Raw genomic sequence first — 26,386 nt, 5'->3', positions numbered from 1 at the left:
TTTTTACTTGGTAACGGTGAGACTTAAACAAACGTGTAACCCACCTCCTAGTAACACTTTTTACTTGGTAACGGTGAGACTTAAACAAACGTGTAACCCACCTCCTAGTAACACTTTTTACTTGGTAACGGTGAGACTTAAACAAACGTGTAACCCACCTCCTAGTAACACTTTTTACTTGGTAATGGTGAGACTTAAACAAACGTGTAACCCACCTCCTAGTAACACTTTTTACTTGGTAATGGTGAGACTTAAACAAACGTGTAACCCACCTCCTAGTAACACTTTTTACTTGGTAATGGTGAGACTTAAACAAACGTGTAACCCACCTCCTAGTAACACTTTTTACTTGGTAATGGTGAGACTTAAACAAACGTGTAACCCACCTCCTAGTAACACTTTTTACTTGGTAACGGTGAGACTTAAACAAACGTGTAACCCACCTCCTAGTAACACTTTTTACTTGGTAACGGTGAGACTTAAACAAACGTGTAACCCACCTCCTAGTAACACTTTTTACTTGGTAACGGTGAGACTTAAACAAACGTGTAACCCACCTCCTAGTAACACTTTTTACTTGGTAACGGTGAGACTTAAACAAACGTGTAACCCACCTCCTAGTAACACTTTTTACTTGGTAATGGTGAGACTTAAACAAACGTGTAACCCACCTCCTAGTAACACTTTTTACTTGGTAACGGTGAGACTTAAACAAACGTGTAACCCACCTCCTAGTAACACTTTTTACTTGGTAACGGTGAGACTTAAACAAACGTGTAACCCACCTCCCAGTAACACTTTTTACTTGGTAACGGTGAGACTTAAACAAACGTGTAACCCACCTCCCAGTAACACTTTTTACTTGGTAATGGTGAGACTTAAACAAACGTGTAACCCACCTCCTAGTAACACTTTTTACTTGGTAACGGTGAGACTTAAACAAACGTGTAACCCACCTCCTAGTAACACTTTTTACTTGGTAACGGTGAGACTTAAACAAACGTGTAACCCACCTCCTAGTAACACTTTTTACTTGGTAACGGTGAGACTTAAACAAACGTGTAACCCACCTCCTAGTAACACTTTTTACTTGGTAACGGTGAGACTTAAACAAACGTGTAACCCACCTCCTAGTAACACTTTTTACTTGGTAACGGTGAGACTTAAACAAACGTGTAACCCACCTCCTAGTAACACTTTTTACTTGGTAACGGTGAGACTTAAACAAACGTGTAACCCACCTCCTAGTAACACTTTTTACTTGGTAACGGTGAGACTTAAACAAACGTGTAACCCACCTCCTAGTAACACTTTTTACTTGGTAACGGTGAGACTTAAACAAACGTGTAACCCACCTCTTAGTAACACTTTTTACTTGGTAATGGTGAGACTTAAACAAACATGTAACCCACCTCTTAGTAACACTTTTTACTTGGTAACGGTGAGACTTAAACAAACATGTAACCCACCTCCTAGTAACACTTTTTACTTGGTAATGGTGAGACTTAAACAAACATGTAACCCACCTCCTAGTAACACTTTTTACTTGGTAACGGTGAGACTTAAACAAACATGTAACCCACCTCCTAGTAACACTTTTTACTTGGTAACGGTGAGACTTAAACAAACATGTAACCCACCTCCTAGTAACACTTTTTACTTGGTAACGGTGAGACTTAAACAAACATGTAACCCACCTCCTAGTAACACTTTTTACTTGGTAACGGTGAGACTTAAACAAACATGTAACCCACCTCCTAGTAACACTTTTTACTTGGTAATGGTGAGACTTAAACAAACGTGTAACCCACGTCCTAGTAACACTTTTTACTTGGTAATGGTGAGACTTAAACAAACGTGTAACCCACCTCCTAGTAACACTTTTTACTTGGTAACGGTGAGACTTAAACAAACGTGTAACCCACCTCCTAGTAACACTTTTTACTTGGTAACGGTGAGACTTAAACAAACGTGTAACCCACCTCTTAGTAACACTTTTTACTTGGTAACGGTGAGACTTAAACAAACGTGTAACCCACCTCCTAGTAACACTTTTTACTTGGTAACGGTGAGACTTAAACAAACGTGTAACCCACCTCTTAGTAACACTTTTTACTTGGTAACGGTGAGACTTAAACAAACGTGTAACCCACCTCCTAGTAACACTTTTTACTTGGTAACGGTGAGACTTAAACAAACGTGTAACCCACCTCCTAGTAACACTTTTTACTTGGTAACGGTGAGACTTAAACAAACGTGTAACCCACCTCCTAGTAACACTTTTTACTTGGTAACGGTGAGACTTAAACAAACGTGTAACCCACCTCCTAGTAACACTTTTTACTTGGTAATGGTGAGACTTAAACAAACGTGTAACCCACCTCCTAGTAACACTTTTTACTTGGTAACGGTGAGACTTAAACAAACGTGTAACCCACCTCCTAGTAACACTTTTTACTTGGTAACGGTGAGCCTTAAACAAACGTGTAACCCACCTCCCAGTAACATTTCCTGCAGTAGGTTGTCGATCTTGGCCATGCCGAAGAGCTTGGCGAACTGGATCTGTTCAATCATCTGCCAGGTGATGCTCTGCAGGGCGGGCAGGAGGAGGAGGATCTCGCCGAACCGCCCCCGTGTGTCATACTGCCTGTCGTTGATGTAGTCCTCCAGGTTCATGTGCACCTGGTACCGGAACGCCTTGATCTTCTGGACGTCACTCAGACCACGTGCATCTGGGGAGGAACACAAGAATATTGTTTAATTCTCAGTCATTATAACTGAACCAGGTACCACTCGCATCTGGGGAGGAACAGAAGTATATCATAAATTTTAACTTGTTCATTTATACCACATATATTCAAAACCATTCAACTCGTATCATGCAGATTTAAACACGCGTAACTCTCATTTTAATTGGTTCTCTGCATGTTACTCAGACCACAAGCATCGGAAGATGGCTGGGGGGGGGGAGGAAACAAACCGATCAATACATGTTTAACCAAATGCACAGATTTAAACATGTTTATTCCCATTCATGTTAAATGATTTAAACATGTTTATTCCCAATCATTTTAACTGAACCTGGTACCTGAAAACCTTGATCTGGTACATGTCAAATACAGCTATTTGGGGTCAAACATATGGTTATTTTGTCACATGGCTGAAAAAGGCAAGACAATAAACCTACTGCTGCTACCTATAAAGTAAAAAGGGATCTTTTATGAGCATTCTTCCATAGGCGGGGCTGTATATGACATGGCCTTTGACACGGGTTGAAGTCTATTATTTCCCTTTAATTTTAGGCAAATTCTACTTGAACCATGACTAATTTCCATACCTGGATCAAAAAACACTATTGCCTTTAAACAAGCGAACTCTGTATCGTCAATCTGCACTTCGCGTAGCGGTCTCACGAGTTCGTCAAGAATCCTGCAGGACACGCGTCCTATGTCCACGTCGGTGGTGTTTCGAGGAATGAGGGCATCGTTGCCTAGCAACAAGATGTCATTGAGCGAAAGTGAGCGATGTGCTACTCCAAGAACCAGATGTTCACCAGCGTGAGCTCGTAGTAGTGCCACCTGCAAAACAACATGATAATGTCTATATCAATACAGCCATTTATTTTTATACTTAATATATATATTGAACACAAAAAGAATGATGTGGAATATCTTTTTCAAAACCTTTTTGGATCTAATTTCAGGTTAAATGCATTCAGAATTGTATTTGGTATATCAATTAAAGTTGGCAATAACGCGTTGAATTTGGGAATTTTTCTCTGAAGTAAAGTAATTAAAACAATTTGAGTAAGAAAATAAGCCATGTAATGAAATGACACTTTTTAAAAATTGTCTAGAAACTGAATATTCTGCTGCAGTTGAGCATATTGGTGCTCTGAAGACATCCTTGCAACATGCACAGATGCCTGTGAATTACAAATGTTATTCTAAAATGAACATGCTTAAGTTAACCAGGTATATAAAATTATCATTAGACCTACTTTCAAATCATACACATGTATGATAATAATATCTTTTATAATATTCATGTTTCCAATTTGATTTTACCTGTAAATTTTAGTTACTCATTGAGACTCAGTTAATTTCGTCAAATAACTCGTTAAATGTATACAGAATGTGTGATTTTTTGTAAATAAATAGGGTACCTGACATGTTCGGGTGTGCCGAAACAAAAAAAACCCACCCCAAAACCACCACATATATATGAAAATTCAGGAGATTGCTGGTTGATATACCATTTTCCATTTCCCAGAACTGAGCGTTGGTCATCAAGTAAACCTAGTCTAATCACAAACTAACCATAATCCTGATTTGCATTCATTTTGGTCTTCAGTATATATCTAAGTAAAGTTCAAGGTTGCTGTTCTCAACACATTGGTCGGCTGTCTGATATAAACTGCCAATGATACATGTACATGTTTTTAAGAGAAACTTATGTGTGAGTGTGTGTTTGTGTGTATGAGAAATAGACAAAGAGAGAGAGAAAAAGCAGAGAGAGGGACACAGACAGTGACAGAAACAAAAAGGGAAGGGAAAGGGGGATAGAGATAGCACCCACATTTACTCAACCTCAACCAAGTCCTCAATATGTAACTGCATTCTCACCGTAAAACTGAAACTAGGCCAGTTAACACAAAACAATGAGCATTATGCCTGCAAATTAATTTCATGGTTTCTTTGTCGGTCACTGGTAAATCATGTCACACTAACAACAAAAAGACTTTTCTGGAGTCTCCTGATATACTGTTATTCGGAAGGAATGTGGTGCATATTGTCATCAGCAAAGCTAATTTATGTGGAGCAGGTTTCACAGACAAGTGTACATGAAGTGATGGTGTCCTTGAACCTCAACTAGATATATAAACATGAAAATAAATTAACATGAAACTACATGGTGGCTAACTGGGACAGTGTGTCACAGAAGGCAGACATAAACTCATATTTTCTATTTGGTTTTTTATACATGTACTTATATCCAATTAAGGTTCAAGCATTGTCCTGGGTACACACCTCAGTTATCTCGGCACTGTCTATCAGGGAGGTTGTTAGTGTAAAAGAAGTTTGTGCTGTGTCTCCAATGATCCATTAAAACAAACTTTATCATTACCATCATCATAATCATCACCATCATCATCATCATAACCATAATCATCATCATCATAATTAGTATCATCATTATAATGATCACCATCATCATCATCAACATTACCATCATCATCATCATCATCAACATAACCATAATAATCATCATCACTATCACCACCACTACCAGAAGCACCAGCAGCACTAACCTGGTCATCTAGAGGTAGTTCACAGAAGCAGGGTATGTATTTGGCCCACTCGACGAGGATGAGGAGTTGCTGCTTCATCGACTCACACACATCATCAACCTCGGCCACTTTCTTGTTGGTGAGGTCCGCGATCGTCAACTGGGTCGTCACCTGCAACCAAACATACGAAATCTCAAACCTGTGCTCGGCAAATGTTTCAGATAGTCACCAGTCCTCACAGAGGCTTTGGCTACTGCCATGTTAGGGTTTCTGTCAGAGGGTTCGATAGTCACCAGTCCTCACAGAGGCTTTGGCTACTGCCATGTTAGGGTTTCTGTCAGAGGGTTCGATAGTCACCAGTCCTCACAGAGGCTTTGGCTACTGCCATGTTAGGGTTTCTGTCAGAGGGTTCGATAGTCACCAGTCCTCACAGAGGCTTTGGCTACTGCCATGTTAGGGTTTCTGTCAGAGGGTTCGATAGTCACCAGTCCTCACAGAGGCTTTGGCTACTGCCATGTTAGGGTTTCTGTCAGAGGGTTCGATAGTCACCAGTCCTCACAGAGGCTTTGGCTACTGCCATGTTAGGGTTTCTGTCAGAGGGTACGATAGTCACCAGTCCTCACAGAGGCTTTGGCTACTGCCATGGTAGGGTTTCTGTCAGAGGGTTCGATAGTCACCAGTCCTCACAGAGGCTTTGGCTACTGCCATGTTAGGGTTTCTGTCAGAGGGTTCGATAGTCACCAGTCCTCACAGAGGCTTTGGCTACTGCCATGTTAGGGTTTCTGCCAGAGGGTACGATAGTCACCAGTCCTCACAGAGGCTTTGGCTACTGCCATGTTAGGGTTTCTGCCAGAGGGTACGATAGTCACCAGTCCTCACAGAGGCTTTGGCTACTGCCATGTTAGGGTTTCTGCCAGAGGGTACGATAGTCACCAGTCCTCACAGAGGCTTTGGCTACTGCCATGGTAGGGTTTCTGCCAGAGGGTACGATAGTCACCAGTCCTCACAGAGGCTTTGGCTACTGCCATGGTAGGGTTTCTGTCAGAGGGTTCGATAGTCACCAGTCCTCACAGAGGCTTTGGCTACTGCCATGTTAGGGTTTCTGTCAGAGGGTTCGATAGTCACCAGTCCTCACAGAGGCTTTGGCTACTGCCATGTTAGGGTTTCTGCCAGAGGGTACGATAGTCACCAGTCCTCACAGAGGCTTTGGCTACTGCCATGTTAGGGTTTCTGCCAGAGGGTACGATAGTCACCAGTCCTCACAGAGGCTTTGGCTACTGCCATGTTAGGGTTTCTGCCAGAGGGTACGATAGTCACCAGTCCTCACAGAGGCTTTGGCTACTGCCATGCTAGGGTTTCTGCCAGAGGGTACGATAGTCACCAGTCCTTACATACCCTAAAATCTTGGAAACTAAAGAATACATTTTTATTTTTAAAATTACGTTTACTGTCAGAGAACTGCTGTTTGAAATTTGTCAAAATATATGAAATGCAGTGTCTAATTTCAAACCTATAACAACCTAAATCAACAGTTTATAAACTATTTGAAAAACAGATTATTAAAGTCTGTAACATTGTTAACTAATGAACGATACAACCACAATTTCAGTTTTAATAAATTTTTGTTGTTTCTGCTATCACTGCCTTCCTACAGTTGATGTGTGTTACCTGTCTGGACAGAACCTCCGCGTTGAGTAACGTACTGACGGACAGACTCCCGTTCTGAGCGATGTCTTCGTAACTAGTTCTTCGCACACTGATCCGGTCACGCTCGTTCTGCACTGCTGTAAAATAACAACTGGTGTTGTATCAACATACACACAGTTTTCATAGATCTTACTTAGCAGTTGTGACATAACTACAACGCTGCATTTCGTACATCATATATTTTCATGAAGGAGTAACAACACATGATGTATCAACATACAGACACTTTTCAAAGACCTTTTATTTATAATTCTCCATAATATTCATATTTAGCAGTTGTGACACTACAACACTGTATTCCACACATCATATGCTTTCATAAAGAGCATTTTATATTGTATCACAATATACAGATAGGGTTTTTTATAGACTTTTTTATTTTATTTACTTATATTGCTCATTATTATTCATACTTAACTACAATTTTCGGCAGCAAGAAGTGACAAAACTTGTGTACCATTTTAAACATGAGGCTACATTTTGGTTAAAATTGTGCATTTCCACTATGGACACAACCCTGGGTGATACGCTATGATTTTCAACAGTGAAGAGTTGGAAGACACCTATGCCAATCCCACCCTATCTATTGTCCCTTCCACATACTATTCCAAAACAGTAACGAAACTTCCTATTTTTCATCCCAGCTCTAAGATCCTTTCAACTGATCCTACACTTCAATGCTACCCCACACCAATCCCTCCCACATACCACACACACATATCCACCTCCCCACACCAATCCCTCCCACATACCACACACACATATCCACCTCCCCACTCCAATCAACTGTGAAATAGTAACCTGCTTTCCTTTTTTCATCCCTGCTCTGAGCTCTTCTTAACTGGTCGTACAATACAATGCTACCCCCCCCCCCCACACACACACACACACACACATACAGACAAACACCCCCACCTTACTAATCAATTGTAAAACATTAACCTACCTTCTTTTTTCATCACATCTCTGAGCTTTTGTTAACTGGTCCTACACTACAATGCTACCCTGCACCATCACACATCTGTCCCCCATCCAATTCTAAAACACTTCAATGCTATCCGCACACACACACAAACCCCCCCCCCACCACCACCCCCACCCCCCCACCCCCACCACCACCCCCACCCCCAATCAATTGTAAAAGAATAACCTACCTTTTTTTTATCACGGCTTTGAGCACTTCTTAACTGGTCACATCTTAACTGGTCGTATTCTACAACACTACTTCCCCCCCACCCACCCACCCCCCACATCCCCACCACTGATTAATTGTAAAACAGTAACCTACCTTCTTTTTTCACAGCTTTGAGCACTTCTTTGCTGGTCATATTCTACAATACTACCTCCCCCCCCCCTCATACACACACCTACAATACTACCTCCCCCCCACATACACACATCCCCCACCACCGATCAATTGTAAAACAGTAACCTACCTTCTTTTTTCATCCCGGCTCTGAAGCACTTCTTGAGTCGACAGTAGCGACACTGGTTGCGCTTGTCCTTGTCGACGATGCAGTTGCGGTTGAAGCGGCACGTATAAACGTGGTTCTTCCTGACGCTGCGGCGGAAGAAGCCCTTGCAGCCATCACAGCTGGCGGCACCGTAGTGCTTGCCCGTGGCCCGGTCCCCGCAGATGGCACAGAACTGACTGAGGATGTCACTCGTCGGGGACGGCAGGCTCTGGGCCGCGCCGCCCAGGGTCTGAACATTCAGCGGGTCAGGTTCTAAAGATAAGAAGGAAAAAGAATCTTTTTTTAATGACACATCACTATATTTTTAAATTATGACTACTTTGTGTCTAACAAATGGTTGTTTAACACATGGTCGAGGGAGAGAGTTGTGATGAATTATCCTTGGCAGAACTATCATATCCTCTTCCACAAACTACAAGTTGTTCACAGTTGGTAATCAAACAATGTCCTATTGGAAAGTGCATATAAAAGTTCCTAAAAAAAATAACATACTTTAACAAGGATAATTAAAAAGGGATATACTGAATAAATGGAATAGTTAATGAGCAAGGGTACATTGAAAAATAGCGTGTTGAAAAACATAGGGGGAAACGTGGCTGAAAGTAGCACCAAGATGCAATTATTTTTATGACTTGAACTTACGGAACAATAACAAAATAAAAGTATTTCAGGAGAACTAACCATACAACATCCACAGACATGGCTCTTGATGGTATTTTTCTATCATGTTGTACAACATAGCTCACAGAAAAGATTCTTTTGAAGTGCAAGTGTTCAGTTCACAGTTGTTAAACACAGCTCAAATTTTAAAAACCTGACTGCCACTGTACCAGACTTGATCATATCCTTTACTCCTGCTCAAATCAGAGGATTTCAGTTGCTGGAATTCTACTTCAGTTAATATACCATTTAGTCCAGCTCAAATCAGAAAAATCCAGTTTCTAAAACACTAGTTAACTTGATATATCAATTACTCCAGTTCAAATCAGAAGAATCCAGTTTCTGAAACACTAGTTACCTTGATATATCAATTACTCCAGTCCAAATCAGAAGAATCCAGTTTCTGAAACACTAGTTACCTTGATATATCAATTACTCCAGTCCAAATCAGATAAATCCAGTTTCTGAAACACTAGTTAACTTGATATATTAATTACTCCAGTCCAAATCAGATAATTCCAGTTGCTGTAACTCTACTTCTGTTGACATACCATTTAATTCAACTAAAACCAGAAAAATCCAGTTTCTCTAATATTAAACTTGATATACCATTGACCCCAGTTCAAATCGGAAAAATCCTATTTTTTAAACTGGATATACCATTCACTCAAGCTCAAATCACAAGAATCAATTCTGTAACATATCCCAGCTCAAATCAGAAGAATTCAGTTTATATAACATAACTTAACTTGAAATATCATTTACCCGAGCTCAAATCACAAGATTCCAAGTTCTAGTAAACTTAACATACATTTTACAAAACTCCAATCAGACAAATCCAGTTCCTGTAACATATACCGGGTTCTAATAAAGTTAATACACAAACTCCAGCTTAAACTGTAATATCCCTAAATATGGAAATTATGCTTAATTCAAACTAGAAATTCAAGACTGTTTTCAATACCACAATGGATAACCTCACTCTTTCAAGACTGTTACCTAGCACTGGTCTCTAACAATACACTCCCCTAAATAAGACCGTAATCACAATTGTGTTTTTAAAAAGGAGACCACTGAAAAATAAGCCGATTCACAGTAACATCAAGCTGGTTGCTGTAATCACCATTCAAGAGGTTGCTCTTCTCAAAGGGTGTTTGTGGGGACCGGCAGGGTCACAAAACAGGCTTTTAAAAAAACCAAGACATCCAAAAACAAAGACAAGTCAATTCACATCAAACTGATGCAACCAGTGCTCAAGAGGCTGTTCATCTGAAGTGGGACTGCAGGGGGCTGGAAAGGGACTGCCCGGGTTACAAAACAGGGTTTTTAATCACTGGTCCTGTAGTGTGATACACACCATTCCCTTATCATCCAGCACTTGTTTTAAGAGGGGCTGATACCGCTGCATTCCTCACAACAAATACCTGCTCAAACTGGTTATCTTGGCACTCACTGCCTATCAGGTTAAACGTGTTACTTGATTACTCTTCAGCTGCAGTAGCTTAATTCAGATTTCCAAGCTTATTCTACAGAAAACAAATGCGTGAAGAGCAGTTATAGGTCATTACGGTCAATAAGTATACATGTAGCTTCAAAAAATGTATGCTTATGACAATGAGTGTCCCCTGTACAAATATAAGACATATGTGTCAAAAGAGCTTCTTTTAAAAAATTCAAATTTTGAAAGTAATATAGTTTTCTCTCTTATCTCCTAATCAAATTTATGATTTACATTTTTTTATCATGGACAAGAGTTTTAAGATACTAGTAGCTTCAAAGGCAAATGCCTCACTATTACAGCTATAAAAAGAAGATTTGTCAGGAGTGTTTTTAACATGAAAAATATCAACTAAGTCTATATTAATTGGTATTTGTCAAGGCTCTACCAAGAAAAATACCAATTAACTAGACAAGGTTGATATTTTATACATACAAAAAAAAAAAACATTTTAATTTGATATTTAGTCAATCACAATTCTAAACTCAGCTTCATCAGTAATCTGAAGTGATCACGATTGACACAAATGTTGTTTGACATCAAACACTTTTAACTAAATCTGTAACTAAATGTTATTCTCAGATGCTCAGGTCTTGTACTGGTAAACAACAGCAAAAAGTATTAAACAGATTAATGCACCAACATATTAAATGGGTTTATGACATTCGACATTAGGATAATTTTGTATGTTTGTTTAATGACACCACTAGAGCACATTGATTTATTAATCATCGGCTATTTGGTAATTTTGACATATAGTGTTAAAGAGGAAACCTGCTACATTTTTCCATTAGTAGCAAGTGATCTTTTATATGCACCATCCCACAGACAGGATAACATATATCATGGCCTTTGATATACCAGACATGGTGCACTGACTGGAACGAGAAATAGCCCAATGCATCAGGTGAGTGCTTTACCACTGGGCTTTTGTATATTAGGATAAATACCATTATTATTAAGTCCACTTACATGTTTTTATAAATATAATATTTTCTGCTGTTGACCACCATTTCCAAAAAATGCAACCTCCAGCCTCACCCCATGCCCACAACCCCACCTTCAGCCTCACCCCATGCCCTCAACTCCACCTCCAGCCTCACTCCCTGCACTCAACCCCACCTCCAGCCTCACCCCCTGCACTCAACCCCACCTCCAGCCTCACCCCCTGCCCTCAACTCCAAATCCACCCTCACCTCCTGCCCTCAACCCCACCTCCAGCCTCACCCCCTGCCCTCAACCCCACCTCCAGCCTCACCCCCTGCACTCAACCCCACCTCCAACCTCACCCCCTGCACTCAACCCCACCTCCAGCCTCACCCCCTGTCCTCAACTCCAAATCCACCCTCACCTCCTGCCCTCAACCCCACCTCCAGCCTCACCCCCTGCCCTCAACCCCACCTCCAGCCTCACCCCCTGCACTCAACCCACCTCCAGCCTTACCCCCTGCACTCAACCCCACTTCCAGCCTTACCCCCTGCACTCAACCCCACCTCCAGCCTCACCCCCTGCACTTAACCCACCTCCAGCCTTACCCCCTGCACTCAATCTCACCTCCAGCCTCACCCCCTGCACTCAACCCCACCTCCAGCCTCACCCCCTGCACTTAACCCACCTCCAGCCTTACCCCCTGCACTCAATCTCACCTCCAGCCTCACCCCCTGCACTCAAACCCCACCTCCAGCCTCACCCCCTGCACTTAACCCACCTCCAGCCTTACCCCCTGCACTCAATCTCACCTCCAGCCTCACCCCCTGCACTCAACCCCACCTCCAGCCTCACCCCCTGCACTTAACCCACCTCCAGCCTTACCCCCTGCACTTAACCCACCTCCAGCCTCACCCCCTGCACTCAACCCCACCTCCAGCCTCACCCCCTGCACTCAATCTCACCTCCAGCCTCACCCCCTGCACTCAACCCAACAGAAAATCCTGTGGCCTGTATTCCTTTAACAACCATAAAACCTAAACAAATTTCTACCTGATCTTCTATGTGTAAATATTGCTTTAAAAATTAAGAAATCAGAGATTCTGTCTCAGTAACCAGTTGTTAAAAAAGCACTTATGAAATGGTGTGTAAATGAGATTCCATCCAACACGGTCTAAACACATGAACAAACAAGGGTGAAAACAAATCCAGGAAGGCAGATTTAATACAGGAAGGCAGATTTAATACAGGAAGTCAGTGTTAGCCAAAACTTGATATTGCTGGTCAAATCTCCAAAATGATATGGTGAACAAACAGTCAAGACATTTTCATGTGAAAAGATCTTTTAAGGTGTTGTCAACTCAACACAAACTAATCTGTCTGTTTATGTTTGCCTCACATTCATAGTCCAGTGCTATGGTATAGTTTAGTCTTTTTTTCTTTTTTTTTGTCTGTTTACTACATACACCATTTTGATGGTCTGGCTATAAAAAAAATAAAAATAAAAATATTTTTTTCTTATTATTTTGTCTTGGTATATATCATTGGGGTTTTCATTGATGTAACTTTTCACAGCTCTTTGCACTGTTTTATTAACAATAACAACAAGTTTTATATTGATGTTAATCATCTATTAACAATAACAACAAGTTTTATATTGATGTTAATCATCTATTTTCCAAAAACATGATATTGTACTGTCCCATTGTATATCACCCAACCTACCAACATACCAATATATCTTTCATGTTAGGATAATCATCCATTCATCTATTCATCCACCCACCCACCTACCTACCCACCCACCCACCCAAACCCATCCATCCATCCATCCATCCATTGTTTCATTCATTATACGTATATACATTGCTGTTACATTATTTAAGGATTGTTTGTTATTTCTGTTACTTTCATCGGGGTATGAACCAAAAAAATCATCTGCAAACTGTGTGAATTGGCAAAGTCATTTTCACATAAGTCTGCGGAAGATTTTTTGTTCATACCCAGATGAACGTAAAAGAAATACATGTAACAGACAATACCTATAATTAAATTTGAATCATACTTGCTAATAGCAACACAAAAACTTCATACTTTATTTTGAATTATTGTCAGTCCATAAACAACAACACTCAATAAGACAACTTGCCCATATAAAATGACGTTCTTATATGATGTTCTCCGACGACGTAATTTTTTGGTTCATCAAGAAATGAACAAACTCCCATTGCTACTTCTGGACCAATGAGATGATGTTATGTCATAATGAATGTAACAGACATGTAATTATAATTAAGTAATTGTTGCCATTAGTATTATATTTAATGTATATACATGTTGGAGAGGGCCTAGTAAGTTGGCAAACTTGTGCCAAAACCTTTTGTTGTTTATGCAATAAAATATTTTTTCACTTAATCATTTTCTTCTGATTCACTGAAGCATTAACCAAAGAAAAATAAAACAGACTTTATAAGTTTTTCACAATTCTGTTTAGAATATCAATGTCTGCATTCAGTTTGTTTTTGGTCATGTTAATATTTGTAGTAGGTCAAACTTCAAGACTGGCAATTAAGAAAAACAACTGCAAAATGCATGCTGTGGAACAATATAATCTCCGCGGCATTTTCCACAGTAGTTTTACAGTTAACACATCAGTGGAGTTTAATCAGTATTACAAAAATAATAATCATTAAGAAAAGTGAAATAAATGACCAACAGTTCCATGGCAAAATAAATACCACAGATAATTCCAAAAACGGCAGAAATCCATGATTAACTATCAGGGTTGAACTTCCATTTTATTTCCCAATAAATACATTTTTGTATATACAACATTATCAAGAGATAACATTCAGTTTAGAACTACAGAAACCCATTGAATATACACACACCAGTACTCTAAACAAGAAAATGTCTTTATTATGTAGTTTTAGTGTTTATAAAGGTTCTATAAGTTGGAAACATGTTATACTGGTAACAGACTCGGGACTGTTTTTCTGACTGTAAACCATGCTAACAAACAAACTCACCCCACTCTGCCCATTGCAGAAGATTGTAAATAATCGAGTCGTATCCAACATGGATGTCTTCCAACATTTTTACTTTAAAATAAAATTGTTGTTTCTGTTTTGTGTTTACATTTACAAAACTCTTACACATTAAGCAACAAGTTATACTGCCTGCACGTTCGGCGAGGAATTATTTACTACAGAATACTATGGTTTGGTGTTCATTATATAGGATGAGATAATCAAAATGGGATTAGGTAGTTGCAGCAATTGTTAGTGAATGTGAGGTAATGGGCATTAATCCTCATACAAAGGGAGATAACCATGTTTGATGAAGCAGAATCATAACACCAAATAAGATGAATGATTGACCCACAAAATCATTATTACCCAAATACATGTAATATGATGTAATATTAAACCCATAAAAGTATACTGCACTTTTTTTAATAATCTCTTTTTAATTATAAAATATATATATATATATATATATATATATATATATATATATATATATATATATATATATATATATATAAATATATATATAAATGTAAGAAGACTGCATAAAACAAATTCTTGTTGAAAGCAAAGTCAAATTTCCTTGTACCAATGTCTGGTGTTTTGGTGATTTTGTTTTAATTTTCCTCTGTTCTGTTTTTTTTTATTATTGTTGTTGTAATTTGTTTTTTGTTTTGTTTTGTCAGGTTTTTTTTTGGGGGGGGGGGGGGGGGGGTTGCCCCCCCCCCCCCCCCAATTGTCCATATTGTTATTCTCCCAAATCATCTAATGTAGTATAAACTGACCTGTATTAAAAAGGCCACATTGTTATTCTCCCAAATCATCTTATATAGTATAAACTGACCTGTATTAAAAAGGCCACATTGATATGCTCCCACATCACCTAATATAGTATAAACTGACCTGTATTAAAAAGGCCACATTGTTATTCTCCCAAATCATCTTATATAGTATAAACTGACCTATATTAAAAAGGTCACATTGTTATTCTCCCAAATCATCTTATATAGTATAAACTGACCTGTATTAAAAAGGCCACATTGATATGCTCCCACATCACCTAATATAGTATAAACTGACCTGTATTAAAAAGGCCACATTGTTATTCTCCCAAATCATCTTATATAGTATAAACTGACCTGTATTAAAAAGGCCACATTGTTATTCTCCCAAATCATCTTATATAGTATAAACTGACCTATATTAAAAAGGCCACATTGTTATTCTCCCAAATCATCTTATATAGTATAAACTGACCTATATTAAAAAGGTCACAGTGTTATTCTCCCAAATCATCTTATATAGTATAAACTGACCTGTATTAAGCAGACACCGGTCTTAAAGTCATGTCTGACTGTTTCTATGGGTGGTAAAGTGCTTGCCTGATGCACAGTCAGTTTAGGATTGATCCGTTGGTGGCCCATTGGGCTATTTCTCATTTCAGCCAGTGCAGAGGACTGTTATATCAAAAATCGTGCACAAAAATACTTCATGAAAATTGAGCAAACCTTTTAATTTTTGGACTCAATCCTATGGAACATTTTTAAATTCAATAGCACCACAATGATGACGTCATTTTATATTGGTAATTTGTCTTACTGAGCGGTATTGTTTTAATTATAAGCATTGTCTGATGACATCATTTTATATTGGTAATTTGTCTTACTGAACGGTATTGTTTTAATTATAAGCATTGTCTGATGACGTCATTTTATATTGGTAATTTGTCTTACTGAGCGTTATTGTTTTAATTATAAGCATTGTCTGATGACGTCATTTTATATTGGTAATTTGTCTTACTGAGCGGTATTGTTTTAATTATAAGCATTGTCTGATGACGTCATTTTATATTGGTAATTTGTCTTACTGAGCGGTATTGTTTTAATTATAAGCATTGTCTGTTATTTCTTTTACGTTCATTGGGGTATGAACAAAAAACATCATCTGCAAACTGTGTGAATTGGCAAAAGCCATTCTCACGGAAGTTTGCGGATTTTTTTTTGTTCATACCCAAATGAACGTAAAAGAAATAACAGACAATGCTTATAATTAAATTTGAAACATACTTACTAATAATAACATTAAAAGTTCATATTTTATTGTGAATAATTTTTGGGGGGTTAAAACAATAATGCTCAGTAAGACAAATTACCAATATAAAATGACGTCATCAGACATGACATTCCCTGACAACGTAATTTTTACATTCATCGAGAAATGAACAAACTCCTGTTGTCACGGCGCTGGACCAATGGGATGACATTATATTGTACTGAATGTAACAGAGATTTAATTATTAGCCGATGATAAATAAATCAATGTGCTCTAGTGGTGTCATTAAAACAAAACAAACTTTTACTGTAACTGATTAAAAAAAACTATGGCTCTGTTAATGCATCATGTTAAAAACTGTTATAGCATTATCTTGGCCTTATCACGATGACTGGTCCACAGAATACTAATAACAAGCTGCCCTGATACTCACATCTCATGGAACTTAGTAACTGCTTCAGTAATTCAAGCAGTAGATCATTTATACAAAACCAAACACTGCTATATGTCAAAATTATGTCCTGTCATTTCCTTGAATTGTATATATTTCTATTAAAATCTTTACCTAATGTAAAATATTGATGTAAACACATGCCAATAAAAACCCCACTAGAATAAACTAATCACCATTTGACTATGAAGTACTATTGGTTGTCTATGTAGTAGTATATAAAATATTTATTTTTTAAATCCATCTATTGTTGTTTAACTAACTGACTTATTTTTAACTAAAAGTTTACAATTATAATGGTAAATAACACTATCACTGGTATTAGCTTTTTTTTATTAATGAAATATTTTTTGTCAATAAAATTCTTATTGTTTATTTAAAAATTATTTTTCATTAATAAATTGATTTTTTTTTAAATCTTAATAAAAACAATAGTTATAAATCTCCATCAAAAAAGGGTAAAAGAGTAAAAGGTAAATGTATTATTAAAATACAACCACTACTACTAAACCACATTTATATATTTATTTTTTTTATCAATAAATAGATTAAATTTTTAATACACCTTTTTAATTGTATTCATAACACAGAAAAATCTAAATTAAAACAATAAAACAAATGTATACATTTACTGCTAGTTAATAAACAAATTTGAGACTTGATATCAACCTACAGACTATAGTCCACAAAACATTCATTACACAGGTACAATGTACATCGATCAACAGCAAACCTTTGCCGTAGCAAAGTACAACTTCTACTTATGAGATATATATAAACCCACCTAACTCGTCATTTTCATACAGCATTTCTATACCATGAGGAAACAGATGGTATCGTGGGTACATCTTCATTACAATATTAGAATCCATAACTTAGTCTTGTCAGCAAGAAGGAAAAAAACAACCAACAAAACAAGTTTGAGAAATAAAATTAAAACTCATTAAAATACTGCCGATTGTGCTAAAGACAATGTATCCTATTGACAAGTGCCCCACCCCCCACTCAATCAAGATTATCAGAGTACTGACGTAGATAAGCAGCAAGTTGCAGCAGCAGTAAGTTGGCCGATGACAGCACTCGTACAGGTACGATAATACACAGCCTGACAATAGACTGTTAAGTAGATCTCACCAGTCACCATTGTTTTAAAATAGGAGTTCGTTATCTCAGGCTATTAGGCATGTGACTGGGTTGAGGAAGAGCACTGCAAATTGGACATGTGGATGCCAAAACATGCACAAGAAAAAGAAATATTTCTTCAAGGACACCTCAGCCCACTGTTTAATTAGGTGTTGAGGCACAGGCAATTGTGACACTTCATCACCAGTTAGAAAAGAAATCCGCTATTGCCACTCCTTTTTTTCTTTTTTCTTTTTTTAAATCTTTGGTTTTATTGTTCTCAGATCAGTGACTATGTTTGGGTTCAGGAGCCCTGAATCATTGTCTTATAGATTTATAGATGGGCAATACATGCTACAACCTTTGAATAAAACAATTCTGATGTATATATTGTATCATATAGGCATAACAGTCCGTGTCAAAAACCAGCATTTCAACAGTCGGTCATAGTAAAAGTTACCAGTTTATAGTCAATAAGGGAGGATTATACATGTATTGGAAAAACAGTTCACCCTAATCAAGCACTATTCAACATAAAATTCATTCAGTTATTAGCTACGGTTGCACACCACTGTTAATGTTGTTCAACATTAATTATGTAAATGCTTCTGTAATTGATTTTGATTTATTTTATAACAAACTTTGCAAGAGCTATAAGAAATGTATTTCTGCTAAGCAAGCATTTGATATTATACACAATGAATACTTATTGAACTTTGACACAGTCACAACAGCAAATTTTCACAGCAATATTTATTTAACAGTCATGTGCATATTACACTCATTAGGTTTTAGAATTGCACAGGTACAAGTTATGAATAATAAGGTCGATGACAGATTTTGAATGCACCATAGTTTTGGCTTGACATACAATACATATTCAAGTTTTTCAGTTTTTTAGTTTTTTTTTATAACATATATTTGATGCATGGTACTTTTTTCTTTTATCTTTATAAAATTTAACTTAATATTTTAAATTTGAATGCCGTCTATATTCTAATGATATCACTTTGCATCTCCCTATTAGCAATAAATTGAGGTGCATGAACACTGGAAAACTTTCAATGTTAAAGTGTTAGTAAAATGTATTTGCTTGAAGACTGCTGATGGATCTCATTGTTTTAAGAAAATATTGTAATATAATTACAGTAAGGTATATTGAATTTATTGTGTATGAAGCCAAAATAAAGGTGCATAAAGTGACGGTCATCGACGTTGGTATTGTCTATTTACTAAGTACTGTGTCTGTTAGTTAAATAGGTAAATGTCTTTGGAATGAATGAATGAATGAATGAATGACAACACACCACAACAAAGAACACACTGGCTATTGGGTAGCAGACAAAGTTAAGTCGACCACTTGTTATGCTATATTGCAGTCCATTATGGTTCCAGCCAGTGCACCACGACTAGTATATCAAACGCCATCGTTTTGCCTAGCCAAAGAAACAAATGTTTTATTTAACGACGCACTCAACATATACCCGCTGTCGCCACTACATGGGCTACTCTTTCCGATTAGCAGCAAGGGATCTTTTATTTGCGCTTCCCACAGGCAGGATAGCAAAAACCATGGCCTTTGTTGAACCAGTTATGGATCACTGGTCGGTGCAAGTGGTTTACACCTACCCATTGAGCCTTGCGGAGCACTCACTCAGGGTTTGGAGTCAGTATCTGGATTAAAAATCCCATGCCTCGACTGGGATCCGAACCCAGTACCTACCAGCCTGTAGACCGATGGCCTAACCACGATGCCACCGAGGCCAGTTTGCCTATCCATGTCTGTAGGATGAATGCATATAAAAGATTCCTTGCTACTAATGGAAAAAATTTGCGGGTTTCCTCTCTAAGACTATATGTAAAAATTAGCAAATGTTTGACATCGAATAGCCGATGATTAATAAGTCAATGCACTCTAGTAGTGTTGTTAAACAAAACAAACCACTAGAGCACACTGACTTATTAATCATTGGCTATTGGATGTCAAACATTTGGTCATTTTGACAGTCATAGAGAGGAAACATGTTACATGTTACCATTAGTAGCATCCCACAGACAGGATAGTACATACCATAGCTTTGATATACCAGTAGTGGTGCACTGGCTGTGACGAGAAATAGCCCAATGGGCCCACCGACGGGGATCGATCCCAGATCGACTGTGCATCAACCACTGGATTATGTCCCGCACCTGGCTACAATGATGTCCAGACATTTGACTTGATGGTTTTCAGTGATAGAGGCAGGATGAACGTGAGAATGTGCATGGTTACCTGTATTTCAAGTTGGTTCAACATTTTAAAAAACTGCCTTGACCATCAACTGACCCTGATTCTTCTACTCCATTCAGTCTAATATACCTTCTGACATTCACAACTTACTGACTGATCATTCAGTGTAATATACCTTCAGACATTCACAACTTACAGACTGATCATTCAGTGTAATATACCTTCTGACATTCACAACTTACAGACTGATCATTCAGTCTAATATACCTTCAGACATTCACAACTTACAGACTGATCATTCAGTCTAATATACCTTCTGACATTCACAACTTACTGACTGATCATTCAGTGTAATATACCTTCAGACATTCGCAACTTACAGACTGATCATTCAGTGTAATATACCTTCTGACATTCACAACTTACAGACTGATCATTCAGTCTAATATACCTTCAGACATTCACAACTTACAGACTGATCATTCAGTCTAATATACCTTCTGACATTCACAACTTACAGACTGATCATTCAGTCTAATATACCTTCTGACATTCACAACTTACAGACTGATCATTCAGTGTAATATACCTTCTGACATTCACAACTTACAGACTGATCATTCAGTCTAATATACCTTCTGACATTCACAACTTACAGACTGATCATTCAGTGTAATATACCTTCAGACATTCACAACTTATTGACTGATCAGAAAAGTATAAGAACATGTATTCACGTCTTTTTTTCAGATAACATTTTAAAATATTAATTTGGGGACACAATTTTTCGGTCAGGGAATACACAGAAATAACGTTCATATAACAATTTTTTACATTTTTTTAATTCAACATTTTAAGAAAGAAACTTAAATGTAGCCAAAAATACCATACAATATCTTAAGATGAATATAAATCTTTAAATTTAGAAAAATATTTGCTCTCTTCTTGCATTTTTACACACACACTAAATCCTTCTGCAAAGCAAACAACTGAACATTTACACTAAACTTGCTACAGTCTGTGTAATAAATACGACATTGTTTCGCATCTGAAAGTAGATACTAATTCAGCACTTAGTGGATTAGTGTTAAACTGGAGTAGACACCAGGTCCGCGTGAAGGATACCACCTCCTTCAGGATGAGATGGCTGCTCTAAGTGCTGTCAGTCAAGGGCAACTAGGCTAAGCTGGGGCTCGTCTTTTAATATCACATATCATGTGTCAATTAACATATTTTAGACACAGTCACTACTTATTAAAGGTGCAAATCTCTATATCATACAGAGGCTTCTTCCCCCATCACAAAGAGATTTTTAAATGTTTTAATTTACCATATCCGACGCGTGTTCAAGCATTTATGTAGGGGAGGGTCTAGACTGTGGCAAGTGAAGTTTATAGGGGGATCGAATCATGCGCCGATGAAAAATATATTGGAAAACAGAAAGAAAATTTGCTTCAGCAGGGAGGGATTTTGAAGAACAAAACCCTTTCTTTGCACATGTGCCTGCATATGAAAAGTTACATTTAAACTATAGCTATTTAGAAAGGAAATGAATATTTGTTTAATCACACCGTGGAACATTTTAAACTATAGCTATTTAGAAAGGAAATGAATATTTGTTTAATCACACCGTGGAACATTTTAAACTATAGCTATTTAGAAAGGAAATTAATATTTGTTTGATCACACCTTGGAACATTTTAATTAAGGTATACTATTTGGAAACAGAAGGAATACATGTACTTGTTTGAAAGAAAGAAAGAAAATGTCTTATTTAACGACGCACTCAACACAATTTATTTACGGTTATATGGCGTCAGACATATGGTTAAGGACCACACAGAGTTTGAGAGGAAACCCGCTGTCGCCACTACATGGGTTACTCTTTCCGATTAGCAGCAAGGGATCTTTTATTTGCGCTTCCCACAGGCAGGATAGCACAAACCATGGCCTTTGTTGAACCATTTATGGATCACTGATCGGTGCAAGTGGTTTACACCTACCGACTGAGCCTTGCGGAGCACTCACTCAGGGTTTGGAGTTGGTATCTGGATTAAAAATCCCATGCCTCGACTGGGATCCGAACCCAGTACCTACCAGCCTGTAGACCGATGGCCTAACCACGACGCCACCGAAGCCGGTGAATAGTTGTTTGAGGGCACTACTTCAGCACATTTTAAACTATGGTTATTTGTTGTCTATTAGATGGTTATTCTAACACCCATTAATTTCTCTTCTGGACCAACAGTGTAGACAGCCAAGGACAGAATGCTTCATCATCCATACACACACACACAAACACAATTTCAGTATATATAGTACAGATATGCCATGTAGTTTTAGAAGATAAAATATGGGTCAGTTCAATTGTGAAATAATTAAATATTTTAGGATCCTCTTATTTGATAAAGTTATTGTAAACACATCAGTATGCCTGTTATCAACAGAAAATATATATCTTATCTGATATATAAATTGTCAAGACACAAGTATGTTGGTACATATATTGAGATGTATTCATGTACAAACACATGTGCAGTGACTCACAGATGAAACAATTAGCTGCTGTGGAAGCAAAGTTCATCAAGTTGAAGATTTTAGATACTAGAAACACATACATGTACTTGCACTGTGTTCATCTCGTTTATGGACATAACACCAAGTCATAGAATCTTAACTACAGTGGAACTGCACTATTGTGACTATCGGCAGGACTTGGTGTTAATAGTGGGGTGGTCCTAATATCAAATTACCAACATTGAAAATGATGATTGTTTGTAACTATTGATTGTGAATTTTACCTCTCACCCTCCTTTCTGGTTGTCATCAGCAATGTCTAAACTGATCAAATGAATATGTTATGTCGGTGTATTGACATTTACATTGAAATGCAGGAATAATCAAGTGTCTCACCAACTTCAGTCCTCATTCCAGTTATTTATGAGCTTGCAACTTATTACACAATAGAGATTAACAGTGGTCTGAACAAAATGACACCCTCCCAATGTTTTAGGACGTCCACTGACCCAAAGCCAATAAAAACGTGTAACTTCTGTCACACTTGGCAGATTGTACCTTAAAGTATGCATTTCTTGTCAGTTTCTGTAAAAAATAAAGTACTAAAGTAGTGTCGGAAATAGAATAAAAATTATCTTCATATCTTTCATATTAAACTGACATGTAAATATTTTGTAAATACCTATTTAATGATAGTCTACCTAATTTAGCATTTACTTGTTTGGGCTCTCATTGATGTACAAGGTGGTGTTTACTCTTGAAACTGAAAGAAAGTTGTCAGTAAACAGGAGATTTGTGACCTTTATTGGAACAGACTATAACACATTATGATCGATGTGTATCAATTTCATTTACCCTTAAAGAAACTTTTTATTTAAAACTGCAAGTTAACTGATTATTTTGAATTGCAGCATAAATTATTAATTATGACCAGCATATTTAGTGAATATAAATTAAATATAAGTACATTACAAATTTATACAATCTTGTAACCATTTAAAGGTGCTATATCAGAAGTTATATGTGAGCATCTGTTTGTGATAAAAAAAAATCTCAAATAAAAATGTATTTTCCACTAGTAGATAAAATTATTTCCTGTCATTATGCAACTTTGAGATAGTGTGTGCATGGAATCTAGCAGGGGATAGAGTCTAGACAGTTACAACATTATAGTGCTTGGTTCAAAAACGGATAACATGTTTTCCAGCATCACAAATGTGGCATATGACCAGCCAGTCGTTTTTCATTTAAACGTTTGCAAATTATTTTGACTGATTCGCAAAGTGGTCACTCGGTCTGTCCAGCGTAAAAAAAAAACCCACAAACAAAAAAGAAAACAGTATAGGGGCCTACTGTCACATGTTTTGCCATCCAAAGGTTGGCTTAATTATTACTTAACCCAATTGAATCCAGTTCTACGTGCAGGGACAAGTTCAGCCTGCCGTTTGTGCATGTGTGCACACATGTTAATCTTGCATTCTTATAGCCACCACCCTCCCCCCCCCCAATAAAACACTGCCCCCTCCACCCCAAAAAGGTAGTAGTAGGCTAATAATAATAATAATAATAATACACTATTATATGTATTATAATGTTGGTAAAATCACGTCGCGGTGAGGTGAGTTGGGGCGGTTGTTACAGAAACATTACATAAATTTAGAGAGGGACCGGGCACTGTATCGGTACCCCGTTACAGCGAGAGTTGACTGTTGACGATTTTTGTTACAGCGTGTTGCTTGTTTATGATACAGACTTTTTACATTTTACTGATTTTAGTACAGTGAACATTGGCTGTGGCTGTTGCTATGGAACAGACGACAAAAACACAGGTAAAACCTCTATTTACATTGATTAAGTATAGAAACAAACATATATTATACGCTTCAAAATTAATACATATTCTGTAGTATTATACAGATTTGGACGTATATTTACAGGAAATGTGCATAAATTATATTAATATTATTTAATACAGTTTTCTGATTATTAATTGTTTAAATTTTATAACTAAAGTAGAATACATATATGATAACTCACAGCAAAAGATGCAATTATGACAGAAATATAGTATTTATGACTAAATTAGATTAATAAAATTATTGAAAATGCTACGGAACGTTTACTGTCTGGATACGAACAGTTGTTGATTTTCAAAGTGGAATTACGGAGTGTTTACGATTTTTGACTCATGATTTTTGTCTTATTTGTTTCAGAATTCTACATCAAGATGCAAATATTGTCGAAAACAATTTGAAAATGTTAAGTCAACTGTCGGACACATATTGGAGATTCACCCAAAAGAAAAAGTGTCAATTTTGATACCATCCAGTGACATTTTAACATCTAAATTTCGAACAAGAAAATTTGATGTATGTAGAAAAAATGTTGGATGCGATATTAAGGATGTATATTTTGATGTAACTACCAAGAAACTAAACATACCAGTAACATCTGTTAATACTAAATTCTGTTCCAAACCCTGTTTATATTGCTTTCCATTTTTCTGTCTCTCTCCGTCTGTCTGCATGTCTGTCTGCCAATGAGTAATTAGCATTACCCAATAAAATCAGTTGAACTGTAAACAATAACCTGGATCAAGATGAATAGATGTTTCAAATGTCGAGTACGTACCAATACTACACAGTCGAAAATTAACAGTGTTCTTAACTAAAAATTAAAAATTAAAATGATTTAAGTTAAAGCTACAACAGAAGTTTCGGGTGTACTTGTGCATAGTTTTTTTGCCATATAAGGTTTTAAACAACAAGTTGCATTTGGCCAATTTTACACATCTTCGTGAGTCATGCAAACGATGGACGCCATTTGAATGTTTTACCACATGCACACATTTTGTTCATATCACCGTGCTTACCAACCATGCGATCTTGCAGGGATGCTCATGTTTTCAGTTTTGATCCGCATTCTTTACATGCATATTTTTCAGGGTTATCACCAATACATGGTGTGTTTTCGCATACTTGAAACATATGCAAAAGGTTTTGAGCATTTTGGGCAGTTGTAAGGCTTGTTTCTGATATGGTTATTCAAATGGCCGAAATAAAGTGACTTATCACAGTATGTCTTATCACAATATGTACACAGATACTTGTATGTTTTAGTATGGTGACGCTTTTTGTGTATAGAAAGTCCTTGTGGAGTTTCATAGACCTTGGAAAACACCTCACATAGCAGTTTGGCATCACCGTGCAAGAAAGTAGCATGCTGCTTTAAATCAAATTTACTGGAATATATTCTCGAACATTTGTCACAGCTGATTTTTTTTCTTGTCATGCTTAGGCTTGACGTTTCAAATTACTGACAACTGGACTTTTGTAAGTACAAAGATCACTTCTTCTTTTTTAATACTCCACTAACCTTTGATTTTGGGGTTGATGTTGTAACATGTTTGCAGTTGTTAATGTTAACAT

At 37.3% G+C, this 26,386-nt stretch overlaps 1 protein-coding gene across 3 annotated transcripts in view; it reads right to left on the bottom strand.

Annotated features, from left to right (window-relative positions):
- LOC121388769 (hepatocyte nuclear factor 4-gamma-like) overlaps nucleotides 1-26,386 on the bottom strand; it is a 107,393-nt gene that overhangs the window by 5,673 nt on the left and 75,334 nt on the right. The window contains exons 1-6 of one of the 3 annotated variants that reach the window (XM_041520263.1): nucleotides 17,874-18,040; nucleotides 8,434-8,724; nucleotides 6,959-7,071; nucleotides 5,312-5,461; nucleotides 3,338-3,578; nucleotides 2,496-2,732 (exon numbers count right to left, since the gene is read on the bottom strand). In XM_041520263.1, coding sequence (XP_041376197.1) covers nucleotides 2,496-2,732; nucleotides 3,338-3,578; nucleotides 5,312-5,461; nucleotides 6,959-7,071; nucleotides 8,434-8,724; nucleotides 17,874-17,961 — 1,120 coding nt within the window. In that variant the 5' untranslated portion in view covers nucleotides 17,962-18,040. Of the gene's footprint in view, nucleotides 1-2,495; nucleotides 2,733-3,337; nucleotides 3,579-5,311; nucleotides 5,462-6,958; nucleotides 7,075-8,433; nucleotides 8,725-17,873; nucleotides 18,041-26,386 lie in introns of those variants that run through there. The other 2 variants (XM_041520262.1, XM_041520264.1) reach the window with 2 other exon arrangements.

This window comes from Gigantopelta aegis, chromosome 14 (assembly GCF_016097555.1).
Source record: "Gigantopelta aegis isolate Gae_Host chromosome 14, Gae_host_genome, whole genome shotgun sequence".
In the NCBI taxonomy this organism is placed as follows: Eukaryota; Metazoa; Mollusca; class Gastropoda; order Neomphalida; family Peltospiridae; genus Gigantopelta; species Gigantopelta aegis.
Note: the sequence above shows the minus strand (reverse complement) of the source record. Positions and strands in the feature narration are given on the sequence as shown.